Genomic DNA, 18,973 nt, shown 5'->3' on the forward strand with positions numbered 1-18,973 from the left:
AGGCTTTGGGAAGTCAGCAGGTGAGTTACTCTCCACTGAATTCCCAGCCACTGACCTCTTGTAGCCATGGTATTTATATGGCTGGTCCAGTCAGTTTCTAGTCAATGGTAAGCCCCAGGATGTTATTAGTGGGGGGTTCAGCGATGATAATGTCCTTGAGTGTCAAGGGGAGATGGTTGGATTCTTTCTTGTTGGAGATGGTCATTGCCTTGCGCTTGTGTGGTGCAAATGTCACTTACCTGTCATCAGCCCAAGCCTGGATATTGTCCAGGTCTTGCTGCAGCATCTGAGGAGTCACGATTGGTGCTAAACATTGTGCAATCATCAGCGAACATCCCCACTTCTGACCTTATGATGGAAGGAAGGTCATTGATGAAGCAGCTGAAGATGGTTGGGCCTAGGACACTACCCTGAGGAACTCCTGCAGCGATGTCCCAGGGCTGAGATGTTTGACCTCTAACAACCACAATTATCTATGTTTGTGCTAGGTATGACTGCAACCAGTGGAGATTTAGCCCCCTGATTCCCATTGACTTCAGTTTTGCTAGAGATCCTTGATGCCACACTCGGTCAAATGCTGCCTTGCTGTCAAGAGCAGTCACTCTCACCTCAACTCTGGAGTTCAACTCTTTTTTTGTTCATGTTTGAACTAAGGCTGTAATGAGGTTAGGAGCCAAGTGACCCTGACGGAGCATCAGTGAGCAGGTTATTGCTAAGCACTTTGATGATTGAGAGTAGACTAAATGGATGGTAATTGACTTGGTTGGATTTGTCTTGTTTTTTGTGGACAGGACGTACCCGGGCAATTTTCCACCTTGCCTGGTGGCTGCCAGTGTGTAGCTGTACTTGAACAGCTTGGCTAGGGGCGAGGCTAATTCTGGAGCACAAGTCTTCAGTACTATTGCCAGAATGTTGTCAGAGCCCATAGCCTTAGCAGTATCTGGTGCCTTCAGCCATTTCTTGATATGACTTAGAGTGGAGCAAATTTGCTGAAGATGGTATCTGTGATGCTGGGGACTCAGGAGGAGGCTGAGATCGATCAACCACTCGGCAATTCTGGCTGAAGATGGCTGCAAATGCTTCAGCCTTTTGCACTGATGTGCTGGGCTCCCCCACCAATGAGGATGGGGATATTTTTGGAACCTTCTCCTCCAATTAGTTGTTTAATTGTCCACCACATTCATGACTGGATGTGACAGGACTGGAGAGCTTAGATCAGATCAGTTGGTTGTGGCATCGCTCAGCTTTGTCTGTTGCATGCTGTTTCTGCTGTTTGTCATCAATTAGTCCTGTGTTGTAGCTTAACCAGGTTGTCATCATATTTTTCGGTATGCTTTGTGCTGCTTCTGGCATGCCCTCCTGTACTCTTCACTGAACCAGGGATGATGCCTGACTTGAAGGTAATGGTAGAGTGGAGGACATGCCAGGCCATGAGATTACAGTTGTGGTTGTATACAATTCTGCTGCTGCTGATGGCACACAGCATCTCATGGATGCCCAGTTTTGAGTTGCTAGATCTGTTCAAAATCTATTCCATTTAGCATGGTGGTAATGCCACACAACATGATGGAGGGTATCCTCAATGTGAAGGCGGTCACTCTTACCAGTGTTGTAATGGACAGATGCATCTGCGACAGGTAGATTGGTGAGTACGAGGTTAAGTGGGTTTTTCCATCTTGTTGATTCCCTTACCACCTGCCGCAGACCCAGTCTAGCAGCTATGCCCCTAAGGACTTGACCAGCTCAGTCAGTAGTGGTGCTACCGAGCTGCTCTCGGTGACGGACATTGATGTCCCCCATTCAGAATACATTCTGTGCTCTAGCCACTCTGTGCTTCCTCCAAGTGGTATTCAACGTGGAGGAGGACTGATTCATCAACTGAAGGGTAGGGGGGCAGTAGGTGGGTAACCAGTAGGAGGTTTCCTTGACCATGTTTGATCTTATGCTTCATGAGACTTCATGGGGTCCAGAGTCGATGCTGAGGACTCCCAGGGCAACTTCTTCCTGACTGTATACCACTTTGCCGTCACCTCTGGTGGATCTGCCCTGCCATTGGGACAGGACGTAACCAGGCATGGTGATGGTGGTGTCTGGAACATCTTCTGTAAGGTCCGATTCACAGTCATGCTCACGGAGTATATTCCATGTCAGGCTGTTGATTGACTAGCCTGTGGGACAGCTCTCCTAATTTTGACACAAGATGTTAGTAAGGGTCGACAGGGCTGGGTGTGCCGTTGTCATTTTGCAGTGGTTTGATACAACTGACCGGCATGTTTGGCCATTTCAGAGGCAAGTTAAGATCAACCGCATTGTGGGTCTGGAGTCACATGTAGGCTATATAAGATAAGGACAGCAGATTTCCATCCCCTAAAAACATTAGTGAACCAGATGGATTTTTATGACAATTGACAATGTTTTCATGGTCATCATTATACTAGCTTTTAATTCCATATTTTTTTTTATTAATTGAATTTAAATTCCACCAGCTGCGATCGTGGGATTTGACCTTGGGGACCAGGCATTAGCCTGACCTCTGGATTACTAGCCTAGTGACATTACCATTATGCCAAGCCTCCCCTCGAGGTGTTCAGAATAAGCTTCACTCAGGAAAAAAGTGCTGTTTTACTTCAATAAAATGTTCCAGATATTTGCCATTTGTCTCAGATGTCCAAATTAAAAACCAGCTTCACTCTTTGGGAAAATATGCTATTTTGATACAGCTATGATAGATTTGAGTTATTTTGCCCTAGTCAGTTCCCAAGAGAGGAACCAAGCCTTTTGCTTCAAATGTAAGCATCTTTTGGAATTTGTTCAAATATATGTTTGATAGCTTTTGTAAAAAAATGAATGAGCTGTTGTTTAATTTGGTTTGTCTCCACTCATTTTCTCAAGTCTATTTCTAAGCCTGGCCAATTCAACTTGGGCAATTAGTCTGAAGTCTTCTGAGTGTGATAGCCAGGCCAGGTAGCTTCTGTAGGCAGAAAAGGATAAGATTAATAACTAGTAAAAATCTGTATTGCATCATTGCTATTATTCATACATTATTGTCTATTAAAAGGCCGAGTGTAGTTTTCTTGTCACCTTCCAAAGTCATGGACTGCCTCTTGAGGTAAAAACAGTAAACCAAGATAAGTGAGAAGGGTTCCCAGTTCATGCTCTAGGCATGCACAATTTTTTGTGGATATTTCAGCAATTTAAGGAACCCTGGAACATAGTGATCAAAAGCTTTACTTATTAGTGTTTTGAAACCGTGAAACTGAATATCTCAAGCAAAAGGTACTTTAAAAAAAGTAGAACAAACAAAAAGTGAATTTAGAGAAAATGGCAAAATAACTAATGGAACTGCTGGAATTGTATAAAACGCTGGTTAGGCCACACAGAGCATTGCGTTCAGTCCTGGAATCCGCATTATAGGAAGGATGTGATTGCACTAGAGAGAGTGCAGAGGAGATTTACCAGGATGTTGCCCAGGCTGGAGAGTTTTAGTTATGAGGAGAGATTGGATAGACTGAGGTTATTTTCCCTGGAGCAGAGGAGATTGAGGGGGAACATGATTGAAGTGTATAAAATTGTGAGGGGCATAGATAGGGTAGACAGGAAGGAACTTTTCCCCTTGGTGGAGGGATCAATAACCAAGGGGCATAGATTTAAGGTGAGGGGCAGGAGGTTTAGAGGGGATGTGAGGAAGAATTTTTTTCACCCAGAGGGTGGTGGGAATCTGGAACTAACTGCCTGAAAGGTTGGTAGAGGCAGAAACCTTCATAACATTTAAGAAGTATTTGGATGTGCACTTATGATCCCATGGCATACAAGGCTATGGGCCTAGGTGTTGGAAAAAGGGATTAGAATAGTTAGGTACTTGTTTGACCAGCGCAGACTTGATGGGCTGAAGGGCCTTTTTCTGTGCTGTGTAGACCTCTATGGCTCTATAACTAATAGTTTTAGCATAGACATGTGGAGCATTAGTCTTGGATGATAACAAATAATGCACCCAGATCACCGAGTGATCTGACTGCTATAATCCAAAGATAGTGAAGCTCAGCTAAATGCCCGGGTTCACTAAATTTATTATTGATCAGTTTGTTTTATTATATGCACCATTTTTCATTCATATATTTGCACAATGGCTCATCGACATTTTTTCCCAATCATAGTATTTGGTTATCATGGATGCATATAGCTCAAAGCAAACCCTGTTGTTTCATATGTTACAGGCATAAAGTTTTGAGTATGCTCAATAAAAACCCCCCTTTCACCAAGAATGCAGACTCTCCACTGTGCAATGAGGCCCTGGTGGACCAGCTCTGGAAACTAATGAACTCAGGTATATTTACAATCCTTAAAGATGGACTGTTATTTATGGTTTCTACTATCTAATTATTTTCTTCATTGTGATATGTTCAACAAATAATTATTTGTCATAGGAGTTAAAAGACTATAAAACAGATTGTTTTGTATATTTATAAACATTTTCCTTGTTTCAATCACAATGAGAATATACTATGTCAGTTAGTATTTGTTATGCTTGTCCAAATTGAAGACAAGTGCCTCTATACAGTAAATTTTCTGTATATTTAACCATGCATTTTAAAACTTTGGTTGAGAGTTTTGACTCTTGTTTCTGTTTTCATCTTTAAAACATTGCTTTTTCATACAGGTAAGTAATTTGAGAATATAAATCGCTGGTTGATGTATTTTATTCATATTTAGATTGCATACTATATATTATACATTATATTTGTATTACATAAGCATATATACACAGACTTATGTGCACTTTATTGATTGCTGTCTGTAAGTTTAAAATAATGCAAATAGAACAATAGCCCACATGTGTAAAATACAACATTACCCAACAGTTTCTTGTCCTGTGTGGTGTATTGTATCCATTTTAAACCTTAACTCTGTAGCCATATGGAAATGGAAATTTGCAGCCAGTGACGGATTGTTCTCATATCATTCTTTCAAAGTTTCACAACTTGCTTGTTTCTGTTGTTCAAATTTTTTGCGTATTTTACAACACTTAGAGAAGTTTTTTTATTCATTCGTGGGATGTGGGCGTCGCTGGATAGGCAAGCATTTATTGTCCATTCTTAATTGCCCATGAGAAGGCGGTGGTGAGCTGCCCTCTTGAACTGCTGCAGCCCCTGTGGGGCAGGTATACCTGCATTGCCATTAGGGAGAGAGTTCCAGGATTTTGACCCAACAACCGTGAAGGAATGGCAATATATTTCCAAGTCAGGATGGTGAGTGGCTTGGAGGGGAGCTTCCAGGTGGTGGTTCCTATCTATCTGCTGCCCTTGTCCATCTAGATGGTTGTGAGTTTGGAAGCTGCTGCCTAAGGCACCTTAGTGAATTCCTGCAGTGCATCTTGCAGATGGTACACACTGCTACCACTGTGCACTCGTGTTGGAAGGAGTGAAGGTTTGTGGATGGGGTGTCAATCAAGCGGCTGCTTTGTCCTGGATGGTGCCAAGCTTCTTGAGCGTTGTTGGAGCAGTCCTCTTTCAGCCCAGTGGAGAGTATCCCATCACACTCCTGACTTGTGCCTTGTAGATGGTGGACAGGCTTTGAGGAGTCAGGAGGTTACTCACTGCAAGATGCCTAACTTTTGACCTGCCACAGTATTTATATAGCTAGTCCAGTTCAGTTTCTGGTCAATGGAGACCCCCAGGATGTTGATAGTGGGGGATTCAGTGATGGTAATGCCATTGAATGTCAAGAGATGATGGTTAAGTGTTCTTAGCTTCTTTCTTGAACAGAGGCCCGGATAATCCCCATCCACCACTACTCTCCTCCATCTGGCTGAACTTGTTCTCACACTGAACAATTTCTCCTTTAACTCCTCCCACTTCCTCCAAATAAAAGGTGTGGCTATGGGTACCCACATGGGCCCCAGCTATGCCTGTCTCTTTATGGGGTATGTGGAACATTCCTTGTTCCAGTCCTATTCCGGCCCCCTCCCACAACTCTTTCTCCGGTACATCGATGATTACTTCGGCGCGACTTCATGCTCTCGTCGGGACCTGGAAAAATTTATTAATTTTGCTTCCAATCTCCACCCCTCCATCATTTTCACGGTCCATCTCTGACACTTCCCTTCCCTTCCTTGACCTCTCTGTCTCAATTTCTGACTATAGACTGTCCACCAATATCCATTACAAGCCTACCGACTCCCACAGCTACCTCGACTACATCTCCTCACACCCCGCTTCCTGTAAGGACTCCATCCCATTCTCTCAGTTCCTTCATCTCCGTCGCATCTGTTCTGATGATACTACCTTCAAAAACAGTTCCTCTGATATGTCCTCCTTCTTCCTTAACCAAGGTTTTCCACCCACGGTCGTTGACAGGGCCCTCAACCGTGTCCGGCCCATATCCCGCGCATCCTCCCTCACGCCTTCTCCTCCCAGAAACATGATAGGGTCCCCCTTGTCCTCACTTATCACCCCACCAGCCTCCGCATTCAAAGGATCATCCTCTGCCATTTCCGCCAACTCCAGCATGATGCCACCACCAAACACATCTTCCCTTCACCCCCCCTGGTGGCACTCCATAGGGATCGTTCCCTCCGTGACACCCTGGTCCACTCCTCCGTCACCCCCTACTCCTCAACCCCCACCTATGGCACCTCCCCATGCCCACGCAGAAGATGCAACACCTGCCCCTTCACTTCCTCTCTCCTCACCGACCAAGGGCCCAAACACTCCTTTCAAGTGAAGCAGCATTTCACTTGCATTTCCCCTAACTTAGTCTACTGCATTCGTTGCTCCCAATGCGGTCTCCTCTACATTGGAGAGACCAAACGCAAACTGGGCGACCGCTTTGCAGAACACCTGCAGTCTGTCCGCAAGAAAGACCCAAACCTCCGTGTCGCTTGCCATTTTAACACTCCACCCTGCTGTCTTGCCCACATGTCTGTCCTTGGCTTGCTGCATTGTTCCAGTGAAGCCCAACGCAAACTGGAGAAACAGCACCTCATCTTCCGACTAGGCACTTTACAGCCTTCCGGGCTGAATATTGAATTCAACAACTTTACATCTTAAATTCCCTCCCCCATCCCCACCCCCATTTCCGTTTCTTCCCCCTCCCTTTTGTTTTTTCCAATAATTTATCTAGATTTTTCTTTTCCCACCTATTTCCATTATTTTTAAATCTATAACTATAATACCCTGTCAGTCTTTCCACCCCACCCCCACTAGAGCTGTACTTTGAGTGTCCTGCCATCCATTCTTAATTAGCACATTCTCTTAGATAATATCACCACCTTTAACACCTCCCTGTTCCTTTGTCTGTAACATCTTTTGATTATCTGCTCCTATCACTGCTTGCTTGTCCCTACAACCCTTCCCCCCCCCACTTAAACCAGCTTATATTTCACCCCTCTCCTAACTTCACTCAGTTCTGCTGAAGGGTCATGAGGACTTGAAACGTCAACTCTTTTCCTCTCCGCCGATGCTGCCAGACCTGCTGAGTTTTTCCAGGTAATTCTGTTTTTGTTTTGGATTTCCAGCATCCGCAGTAGTTTTTTGTTTTTATGGTTAAGTGTTCTCTTGTTGGAGACGGTCATTGCCTGGCACTTGTGTGGCATGATTGTTACTTGCCACTTGTCAGCCCAAGCCTGGATATTATTCAGGTCTTGCTGCATTTGGATATTGGCTGCTTTAGTATCTGAGGGGCTACGAATGGTGCTGACCATTGTGTAATCATCAGCAAACATCCCTACTGTTGACCTTATGCAAGGAAGGTCATTGATGAAGCAGATGAAGATGGTTGGGCCTAGGACACTATGAACATACGAACAAGGAGCAGGAGTAGGCCAATCAGCACCTCGAGTCTACTCCACCATTTAATAAGATCATGGCTGATCTGATAGTAACCTGAAATCTGTATCCCACCTATCGCCCCCTTGCTTACCGAGAATCTACCCTTAAAAATATTCGAAGTCTCTGCTTCCACCATCTTTTCAGGAAGAGAGTTCCAAAGACTCACGACCCTCTGAGTAAAAAAAAAAAATTTGCCTCATCACTGTTTTTCAAATGGGCGACCCCTTATTTTTAAACAGTGGCTCCTAGATTTAGATTCTTCCACAAGAGGAAACATCCTCTCGCCACTAACCCTGCCAAGACCCCTCAGGACCTTATAGGTTTCAATCAAGTCACCTCTTACTCTTTTAAACTCCAGCGGGTATAAGCCTTGTCTGTCCAACCTTTCCTCATAAGACAACCCGCTTATTCCGGGTATTAGTCTGGTAAACCTTCTCTGAACTGCTTTCAAAACTTCTAAAGCTGTTGTACCCTGAGGAACTTCTGCAGTGATGCCCTGGAACTGAGATGATTGACCTCCAACAACTACAACCATCTTTCGTTGTGCTAGGTATGATTCCAACCAGGGGAGAGTTTTCCCTCTGATTCTCATTGACTCCAATTTTGTTAGAGCTCCTTGATGCCATAGTCAGTCGAATGCTTTCTTGATATCAAGGGCAGTCACTCTCACCTCACCATTACTATTACCAATGCAGTCTTTTGTACAGATTTGTTTTCAGGCAAATTATTTCTAAAGCTGTTGTAGATCTGATCATTTCAGATACTCTGGTAACGAAATGGTTATACTTGTTAACTGTGATTTCTGATGTGCTCAATAAAAATGTCAGTCATTGGGGCACCAGAAGTTCTGGCTAAGTTTAGTTTTTAGTGTATTATGTTATGAAAGTCTGCTCCAGATGTTTTTCTTTGTGTAGAGACCTTCAAATTGAAGGACATAGCTGCTTTGAAGTCTGTTCAACTTTAAAATGGAATATTTGGTTTAGTTAATTTGATGGTTTCAAACCAATACAAAATTATAATCCAAGATTTAACAAAGAACGTGTTTTGTTTTTGTTTTTGTTTTTGTAACCTCAAAGATGGCTTGACTTAGGCTAAACAAATTTAGTATCACATTTTTGGGAGCAGTGGGTTATACTGAATGAAAAGGTTTTTGTAGAAACTTTCATATAGAAAATAGGTATAGAAATACTTGAACTTTTGAAAAATGTTAATTGGTGATCATTCTATATTATAGTTCCTATGAAAGTGTCAGAAATTTAGTAGTCAACTATACAAGCTACCTTTTATAGCCATATTCTCAGGTGGAAAATTGATCAAAAGCTTTCAGTAGGTTTGGTGCATAAATACCCTTGATTATAAATGGTTGTTAATATTTAATTGCAATGGTAAATCACGCTTTTAATAGTGCCAGTGAGATTTCATTACAATGCAGAAAACCTCTGAACCTAAGACAGCCACTGATTCTGTTTTATGATTGAAGTGGGCATTGGGTTTATCAGTTGCTGATGGTTCTGAAGCCACCCTGATTATTAGCTAGTGTGATTCCTTGGATTTTTGAGTAGAGCATGACTGCTCCTATTGCTAACTCACACTTGACCACTAGTTTTAGCTCTGTCTTCCTTGGCCACGGCAGGAAGGCAATTGGAAGAAAATCATAAATTTAACGATAACAATGGACACAGTTTTTTCACCATTTCTAAATTATTTCATGTTTCTTTTGCCAAGCCCTGCACAACAGCCAAGACCGGTTTACAGGGGGGAAAAAAGCTTGCAGGAGTAGACATTTTGTTGGACTGGTGGCATTCAACATTGAAACCACATGTTCAAGATCTGCTCAGAACTATGAATTATTCTGCATCTCAGATGAAAGACCCGAAGTCACTCTGATCCAATTTGAAAGCTTGTAAAAGTTAGATTACAAAACAGCCTTTGGTTTTATTCAAATTTGCGTATGATTCTAATATCCTTTTCACAAATTAAGCATGTTAATGGAATCTTTTAGCCTCAGAATTTCCTGGTGTGTCCCTTTTTTATAACGCTGACATCACAAGCCGATAATTTATTAACTCTACTTGATTTTACAATAAATATCAGCCAGTAATTCACTTGGGGTTATTTGTATGGTTTCTGCGGTACTTGCTACTGTGTTTAATAGCAGTTACAGATGTGAACAACATTAGTGTGCTAATTTAATGTGGCATTTCCAAACATTGCACAGATTTTTATTCAAAAGTTGAAAATGATAAATCTTGTGAAAGAAGACACTAGCAGTTGTTGATAAAATATAATATAGACAAGTTTCTGACCTGAGAGAGGATAAAATTCAAAACATGATTGTCTCAGAAGTAATTTAATAATTGTAAAAACCTATGCATTTTGGTACCAAATACAATTTTTACTCTGAGCAGCTGACTAGAAAAAATTGTTCGCCTTGGGCATAACCAGCAGCTCTGCTGATCATAAAATCCTATTAGCTGCACTAATTGGACTAACTTACCTCGGCATTTTACAACAAAACATACATAGTGCTGATTATTATACACTAGATCATTCGGTTTTATATGTGGTTTACAATCAAATACAACAAATTTGTCTATATTTCAAGACTATTATAGATGGAGAGTAACAACTTGGAATTTATCAATTGATCTCTGGAAATCCTCCAGGCTACCAGTGATCTTTGAAATTCCTTTGTGAGAAGCAATGGGCTCATGAAGGAACAAGTCTAGCTGACAACATGGCACTTCCAATGTGAACCCCTGCCAAGTTGCTTAAAATAATGACCAAGGAAAAGTTAGCAAATGGGTGTAGGATTTTGAAAAATCATTGCCTCTTCTAAAGACCTCAAGTGAACAATGTTTCCAAATTTTCAGGAAGGAAACTAGACTTCTTAAAAAATGCATTAAAATCATATGCTCTGTTCATTATACAAGGCCTTAAAGGGAAATTTATTGCAAATGTGTGCATACATCTTCGTGGATGCACAGTGTATGCTAAAGCTGCACTGCTGCCAGATAATTCACTACACTATAATTAAGTAACTCGTTTAAGATTCAGAGTTGCCTTGCAGTATCCATTTTTCTGTTTGGCTACCACAAAGTCTCCTGGGCTCTTGGACATGGAGCTTTTGTTTTATTCATTCTCAGGATGCAGATGTCATTGGCAAGGCCAAGCATTTATTCTCCAGTCCTAGTTTCCTTTGAGAAGGTGATGTCGGGCCACCCTCTTGAACCCCTTCAGTCTGTATAGTGTTAGTCCTCTCACAATTCTGTTAGGAGGGAGTCCTGGGATTTTGACGTAGAACCCATGAAGGAACGGCATTACATCCCCAAGTCAGGATGGGTGTGACTTGGAGGACAACTTAGAGGTGATAGTAATCTCATTGATCTGCAGTCCTTGCCCTTCTAGCTGGTGGAGATCACAGGTTTGGAAGGGTGATGCCGAAGAAGCCTTGCTGAGTTGGTGCAGTGCACTTGTATACTGTACACACTGCAGCTGATAATTGAGCAAGTAAATTGGTGGATGAGGTGCCGATCAAGTGGACTGCTTTGTCCTGAGTGCTGAGCTTCTTGAGTGACGGAGCTGCACTTGTCCTGGCAATTAGAAAATATTCTCTATCACACTACTGACTTATGCCTTCTAGATGTTTGAGAGTTTTTGGAATCTGAGGTTGAGCCACCTGCTGCAGAATACCCACCCTCTGAGCTGCCCTAGTAACGATCATTTATGTGGCTAGTGCTGTTTAGCTTGTGGTCACTGGTGATTCCAGGATGTTGATGGTGGAGGGCTTACCAGAGGTAGTACCATTGCATGTCATGGGGAGGTGATGACCTCTCTTGTAGAAGCTGGCCATTTTTTGATACTCGTGTGGTGCAAATGTTGCTTGCCACTTAATGGCCCCATATTGTCCAGGCCTTGCTGCAGCCCGGTATGGACTATTTCATTATCTGATGGATTGCGAGTAGAACTGAACACTACAAAATCATCAGTAACCAACCCCACTTCTGATCTTGTAATTGACAAAAGGGCATTGATGAAGCATCTGAGGATAGTTGGGCCTAGGATGATGGCATATATACACCTCCTTTTAAGAACCTGCTGAGATTATACAGGATAATGCAAAAGTAAGCAAAATTCTATTACTGAATGTTAAAAACATATGGATATTGAAACTTGGGAGTAATCCACTAATGGGACCCTGGCGTATTTTATGTAAAAAATAAAAGTACAGGATGTTATTTTGGAAGAGCCTCAGCAATGAAACTGAAACATCAGATAATTTTAAAAAACATTTAGACCTGCTTTTGGTATTTTCCTTCGCTTATTCCAAGCACTGTCCCATCTGAAAGGACTGATGGTGGCATGCTGTCAATTCTGCCCTGTTGATGCTGTTTCATCAGTCATTAGATGTGCAAGAATGCTCAAGTATTTTTTTCCTACTTCCCTTTTGAATAGTCCTATCTTGTGGTTGTTTCCCTCCCGTGAAGTATGACTAAAATTCACAATTTAGGATTCAGGAGTTCAAAGATGTGCATCCACTTCCATCTGTATGAAAATTAAGCCTGTTTGTGCTCCATTGAGCTGCAAGATACCGCTGTCCTATATTTAAAATAATCACTGTTAGAGTTTTGCACAATGTCAAGATTCATGAGAAGGAAACTGCACAATAACAGTAATTCTCTTGATGTAAGATATTTCCTATGTTAATAGTAAAGAATTAGAATCTTGCTCCAAGTAAAATGGACCTGAAATAATACAATGGTGCAATGTAGAAAGACTGAAAGGACATATACTATTGTTCCACTATATTGGCTGACTTCCTTTGTCTAGCGAAGCTCAGTAATTGATGCTGAGCCATATATTAAAATTGAAACCCCTGCTGAGAAATACTTCCAGAATGCATCAGTGTTAGTCCATAGCTTATTTGGTGGTTACATCTGGGAGGAAGAGATGACCTTTGTGGGTGATATGAAATACAAGTCCACTGGAAATAATTATGCAACAAAGAGCAAAAGTTTCTGAAATAAAAACAAAATGCAGGAAATATTCAACGGATCAGGCAACATCTGTGGAGAGAAACAGAGTTAACCTTTGAGGTTGATAATGGTCCTTCATCCGAATTGAGGAAAAGTAGCAATGTAATAGGTTTTGAGCAAAAGGGGTGGAAGGCAGGAAAGTTTACCATGAAACCTTTTGACATTTCATGAGTAAAATAAAGAAGCAAAAGATGTCATAATGTGTGAATGGCTGCATAGTGGTCATCCGAATGCAAATTGAAGGAGTAAAGAAAGAAGCAAGTAAAAACGAACCAGCAAAAAAAAAGAAACAGCGTGGAGGAAGATGTTCTGACCTAAAATTGTTGAACTCAATGTTGGGTCCAGAAGGCCGTAGAATGCCAAGTCAAAAGATGGTTGCTGTTCCTTGAGCCTGCGTTGAGGTTTATTAAAAAAAACTCTGATAGGCTGAGGGCAGAAATGCCAGAGTGAGAGCAAGGTGGAGAATTGAAATGATGAATAACAGGAAGCTCAGGGTCGTGCTTGTAGACTGAACAGAGGTGTTCTGCAAAGAAGTCACCCAGTCTCTGTTTGTCCTCCCCAACATAGAGGAGACCATTCCATGAACAGCAAATGCAGTAAACTAAATTGAAATAAATATAAGTAAATTGCTGTTTCATTTAGGAGCATTTGGTGCCTTGAATGGTGAGAAGGAATGAGGTAAAAGGGCAAGTATTGAAACTCCTGTCCTTGTATGGAAAGGGAAGAGGGTGTTGGGCATGACTGAGGAGTGGACCAGGGTGTTGCGGAGGGAAAGGGATAATGTGTTAGGTGGTGGCATCACTCTGGAGGCGGCAGAAATGGTAGAGGATGGTCCTTTGAATGTGGAGGCTGGCGGGGTGGAAGCCTATTGTGATTCTGAGAAGGAGGGGGAAAGGGTTGAGAGCAGAAGTGCATGAAATAGATCAGCCACTCAGAACATTGTCAATCATGCTGGGTGGGGGGTGGTGTGCAGGAGGAGTGCTCGGCTCAGGAAAAAGACCTATTGGAAGCACAAATATGGAAGGTTATGCAAGAAGAGGTACAATGGAGTCAGAGATACTGGGAAAATGGAATAGAGCCCTCACAGGAAATGAGGTGTGAGGAAATGTAGTCAAGGTAGCAGTGGAGTTTGTGGGCTTGTAGTGAATATTTGTCGATAGTCTATTCCTAGAAATGGAGACAAAGAAGTGAAGGAAGGAAAGAGGAGAGTTGGGGATGGACCAGGTCAAGATTCAAAAGTTTCTACCGTTTTGAAAAAAATAATGAACTTACCAGTAAGTTGGTGATTAATGTTAGAAATATCTGGGAAGAAAGTACAAACAAGTCCATGACAACTGATGGAGTTTTAGATACAGTGGAGAAATTTTATTTGTGGAAGAGACATTTGCCTAATGAAAATGTACTGCAATACTGACTACAATTACCCTGCCTCAAATTTAATAAAATATTAATTTTTTTTAGCTTTTTATGCACTAAATACTGTACAAATTCTGAATTGTTACTTATGATTAATGCTTACTCTGTTCCTCAGTTAATTATTATTTGTGCCATGCTGATTATACTTTGTATCAAATATGCTTTTATTTGCTGTTCTATAAAAATAGACTGTAAACATACATAAGCAGCTGCAGTTCAAAAGGAAACATAACAGGATCAATATGTGGTGCTGGACCACCGTATCATGTACTGCCTGTTCCTGCACCCAGCTGATTTGACTTTGCTCAGTAATGCATCGTTAGCTAGTTTGAATATCTTTGTGTGCCTCACTGACAGAGACACAAACAGGTCATCAGTTCCACAGTCTCAGACAGCAGAAATAGTTCCAAGTGTTTCCAAATTCTTTGTGCCAGCAGTCAGTCAACTGGCCATTTTTACATAACCAAAATTGCTTTGGGACACCAAAATCCCTCAGGAATTGATAGCGAGAGACTTTGCAAAACCCGGGGCAAAAATGAAGAATAGCTGTAATATACAGCAGCACTTCTTGGATAGTCACTCCCCAACTTTTCCTGCAGCTCAGTTTCCCTTTTGGTTTTAATTCTACGCATTTTCTGCCAGGGAATTTTGCGAAAGAGCAGAGACTTGCTACTCAGGGCTGGGGGTCTTCTGCAATCAAGGAAAAAAAGCAATCGAGGAGCTACCAGTAATGCTGCTGGGGCCTATGCAGAGCCATGTTGACCATTACTGCTCCTAGGCTTAAAACTGAACCAACCACTCAACACTGACCTAGGTACCAGAAATGACAACAAAGTCGTCCTCACTAAGTTTTGACCACCATCAGGACAAACTCATTAGACATGACAGCGCGATGATATGCCGTCGGATGGAGTGGCTCTGGAAGTTCTTGAGATTTATTCTGGAACCCATGAAGTCTTATGGCATCAGGTCAAACATGGGCAAGGAAACCTATGCTGATTACCACCTATTGCCCTCACTCAGCTGATGAATCTTTCATGTTGAACATCACTTGGAAGAAGCACTGAGGATAGCAAGAGCACAGAATGTATTCTGGTTGGGGGACTTTAATGTCCTTCATTAAGTGGTTTCATAGCAGCCACAAGTGACCAAGCTGTCTTGAGTCCTGAACGGCACATCTGCCAGACTAGGCTTGCTGCAGCTGCTGAGAGAACCGACATTAGGGAAAAACATACTTGAGCACATCATTGCAAGTCTACCTGTCACAGATGCTGTCCATGTCACTTTTGGTAGCAGTGACCACCACACAGCCCTTGTGGAGACAGAGTTCTTCACACTGAGGGCACCCTCCATAGTGTTGTGTGGCACTACCACTGCTAAATGGAATAGACTCAAAAAACCATGAGTCACTATGACCCATCAGCAACAGCAGAATTGTATTCAACCATAATCTATAACTTCATGGCCTGGCATATCTCCTACTTTACCATTATCATCAATCCAGGGGACCAACCCTAGTTGAATGAGATGTGTAGAAAAGCATTGCAGGAGCAGCACCAGGCATACCTGAAATGAGGTGCCAACCTGGTGAAGCTACAACACAGACTACATATTTGCTAAACAGTGGAAGCAGCATGCGATAGACAGAGCTAACAGATCAGATAAAAGCTCTGCAGTCCTGCAGCGTCCATTTTCTGAATGGTGGTGGACAATTGAACAACCAACAGGAAGAGGCGGCTGCAATGACATCCCCATCCTCAGTGATGGGGAAGCCCAGCAGTCAGTGCAAAAGACAAGGCTGAAGCAATTGCAACCATCTTCAGCCAGAAGTGCCGAGTGGATGATCCATCTTGACCTCCTCCTGAGGCCCCCACCATCATTAAATGCCAGTCTTCAGCCAACTCCATTCACTCCCTGTGATGTTGAGAAATGGCTGAAAGACGCTGGATGTAGCAACTGCTTTGGACCCTGACAACATTCCAATTATAACACTGAAGACTTGTGCTCAAGAACTAGCCATGCTGTTAGTCAAACTTTTCAGTACAGCTACAATGCTGGCATCTACCTGGCAGTGTGGAAAATTGCTCAGGTATTATTCTCTTCACAAGAGCAGGACAAATTCAGTTTGGACAATTATTGCCCAACAGTCTACACTCAGTCATCGGCAAAGTTATGGAAGGTGCCATTGACAGTGCTATTAGGCGCCACTTATTCAGCAACAACCTGATCACCGATGTTCAGTTTGGGTTTTGCCAGGACTGCTTGGCTTCAGACCTCTTTGCAACCTTGGTCCAAACATGGGCAAAAGAGCTGAATTCAAGAGGTGAGTGAGTGCCCTTCACAATAACGTGGCATTTGACTAAGTGTGACATCAAGGAGCAAAATTGACGTCATTGGGAATCAGGGGAGAAAACTCCCCTGGTCTAACTGAGCACAAAGGAAGATGGTTGTGGTTGTTTTGAAGCCAATCATCTCAATCCCAGGAAATTGCTTCAGGAGTTCCTCAGGGTAGTGCCCTAGGACCAGCCATCTTTAGCTGCTTCACCAATGACTTTCTCTTGAACGTTAAAGCCAGAAGTGGGGAAGATTGCACAATGTCCAGTACCATTTTCAGCAACTGAGGTACTGAAACAGTCCATGGTTGCATGCAGCAAGACCTGGACAATATTCAGGCGTGGGCTGATCAGTGACAAGTGATATTCACACCAACAAGTGTGAGACAATGACCATCTTCAACAAGAGAGAATTCAACCATCACCCTCAACATTCAGTGGCATTATTAGTGCTGAATCTCCCACCAGCAAATCCTGGGGTTACCATTGATCAGAAAATTAACTGGATGGCACATAGGAATGTGGTGGCTACATGGACTATTACGAGGCTCACTCCTATTCCCTAAAGCCCGCCCACTGTCTGCAAATCACAAGTCAGAACTGTGATGGAATACCCTCCCCTTGTATGGCTGGGTGCAGCTCCAGCAACACCCAAGAAGCACAACATCAGCCCACTTGATTGGCACATCATCATCCACCACCATCAACATTCACTCCCTCCACCACCAGCATAGCAGTGTATACCACCTGCAGTAATTCACCAAGGCTCCTTTGACAGCACCTTTCAAACTAGTGACCTCTACCACCTAGAAGGACAAGGGAAGCAGAAACATAGGAACACCACCACCTGCAAGTTCCCCTCCAAGTCGCACACCATCCAGTCTTGCCCTTCCTTCATCATTGGGTCAAAATCCTGGAACTCTGTCTGAAATATCATCTTGGGTGTACCTGCACCACATGGACTGCAGCAGTTCATAAAGCTAGCTCACCACCACCTTCTCAAAGGCAATTAGGGATGGGCAACAAAAGCTGACCTTGCCAGTGATGCTCACATTCCAAGAACAAATAAAAGGCTCTCTACTGACTTGGATGCCCTGACCTAAAAGGTACCCCAAACATCCTTTTGTTCATGAGGGATGGCTGAAGGAATTGTGGGTATTGGCAAAAGCATTAAAAACTCACGCTTTATAAAAATGGAGAAGGAATACTTCCACAACTCCATCTGTGAATGAGTTGTGAAGAATTATATTAGGGAGCATGTTTCAAGTAACATAGCTTGGAGTGAAGGTAATGACCAAGCTCCAGTTTAAGGTTTGTGACCATCTCAACTTCCTTGAAGTGTTTCTGCCCTGTAACACAATCCAGACTTTGTGTTATCCTATATTTAGGGCTATGGAGTTCTGTTCAGAAAATAAGTGGCACAGCTGGGATTTATCAGGGCCTCTTGATCCGTGCTGTGATTATAGCTGCACAAAGTCTTCCAGCATTACTAATGCACTGTTTCACAGCACTTGGCTAATGAACAGAGCCTTGCATATAAACTTCATTATTTTTATAGTATCTTCTTGCAATTAAGCTGATTTTTTTTTTTGCTTTAATTTTAATGTGCAAGATTTGATGAGCCTGTAAAGATTAATGGGAGACTGCTGGCAACCTACTCTTTCCCTGCCTGCCATATAGATACTAATTGAACTTGAATGTGCCCTCAGCTTTAAGTGCTTGTGTATATACTGTTTTTATCAATCCTAAAACTTGGCGAGTTTGCTGTTCATCAGTAATTAAAGCTTTTTAGGAAACACTAATGCATACTGAAGCACTTGCTTCTATAATTTATTGCTTCTGTAATTTAATGCAAAGGTTATGATTGAGACCCAAAAACTCTAACTAAAGCAATATTTTGGTAAAGGTTAATACATGATTACGAGTATTGGAGATGTTAAAATCTAATTTTATTGTGGTAATGAGTTAATCTCTGTTTCATTTCAAAATAAATTTTTTAAAGCTGTTGGAAAATATGTGAAAATATAGGACAAGAAATTGGGCAAGTGCCTTTAGTGTGCCAGAGTGGTGTCTGCAGCATGTGCGTTTGTGACATGAAATTGTGCTGGATACCATGTGGGTACAGATGTTTGCGTGCATGCACCGAATGTCTGTTGGAAGTATGTAGAGCAGGAAATTGTGTTAATCAGCACGCAAAGCTGACTTCATAGCAGTGCTGCCATTTTGCAGCCCAGTGGTCCAGCTGGCATCTCCTCTTAAGCTTGCACAGCTGAACATGCTTAAACGACAGGAGGGAATCCCCACCAGCACTATGTAAAGGGATCATCAACTATTTAAAGGTTAGTTGCTGGTTGATTTCTTG

The 18,973-nt window shown here is 42.4% G+C and overlaps 1 protein-coding gene across 5 annotated transcripts in view; it reads left to right on the top strand.

Moving 5' to 3' along the window:
• Nucleotides 1-18,973, top strand: part of taf2 (TAF2 RNA polymerase II, TATA box binding protein (TBP)-associated factor) — a 123,338-nt gene that overhangs the window by 91,262 nt on the left and 13,103 nt on the right. For all 5 annotated transcript variants that reach the window (XM_078540168.1, XM_078540169.1, XM_078540171.1 and 2 more), the window contains one exon: nucleotides 4,215-4,324. In XM_078540168.1, coding sequence (XP_078396294.1) covers nucleotides 4,215-4,324 — 110 coding nt within the window. The remainder of the gene's footprint in view (nucleotides 1-4,214; nucleotides 4,325-18,973) is intronic.

The sequence above is a fragment of the Cetorhinus maximus genome, chromosome 4 (genome assembly GCF_964194155.1).
Source record: "Cetorhinus maximus chromosome 4, sCetMax3.hap1.1, whole genome shotgun sequence".
Classification (NCBI taxonomy): domain Eukaryota; kingdom Metazoa; phylum Chordata; class Chondrichthyes; order Lamniformes; family Cetorhinidae; genus Cetorhinus; species Cetorhinus maximus.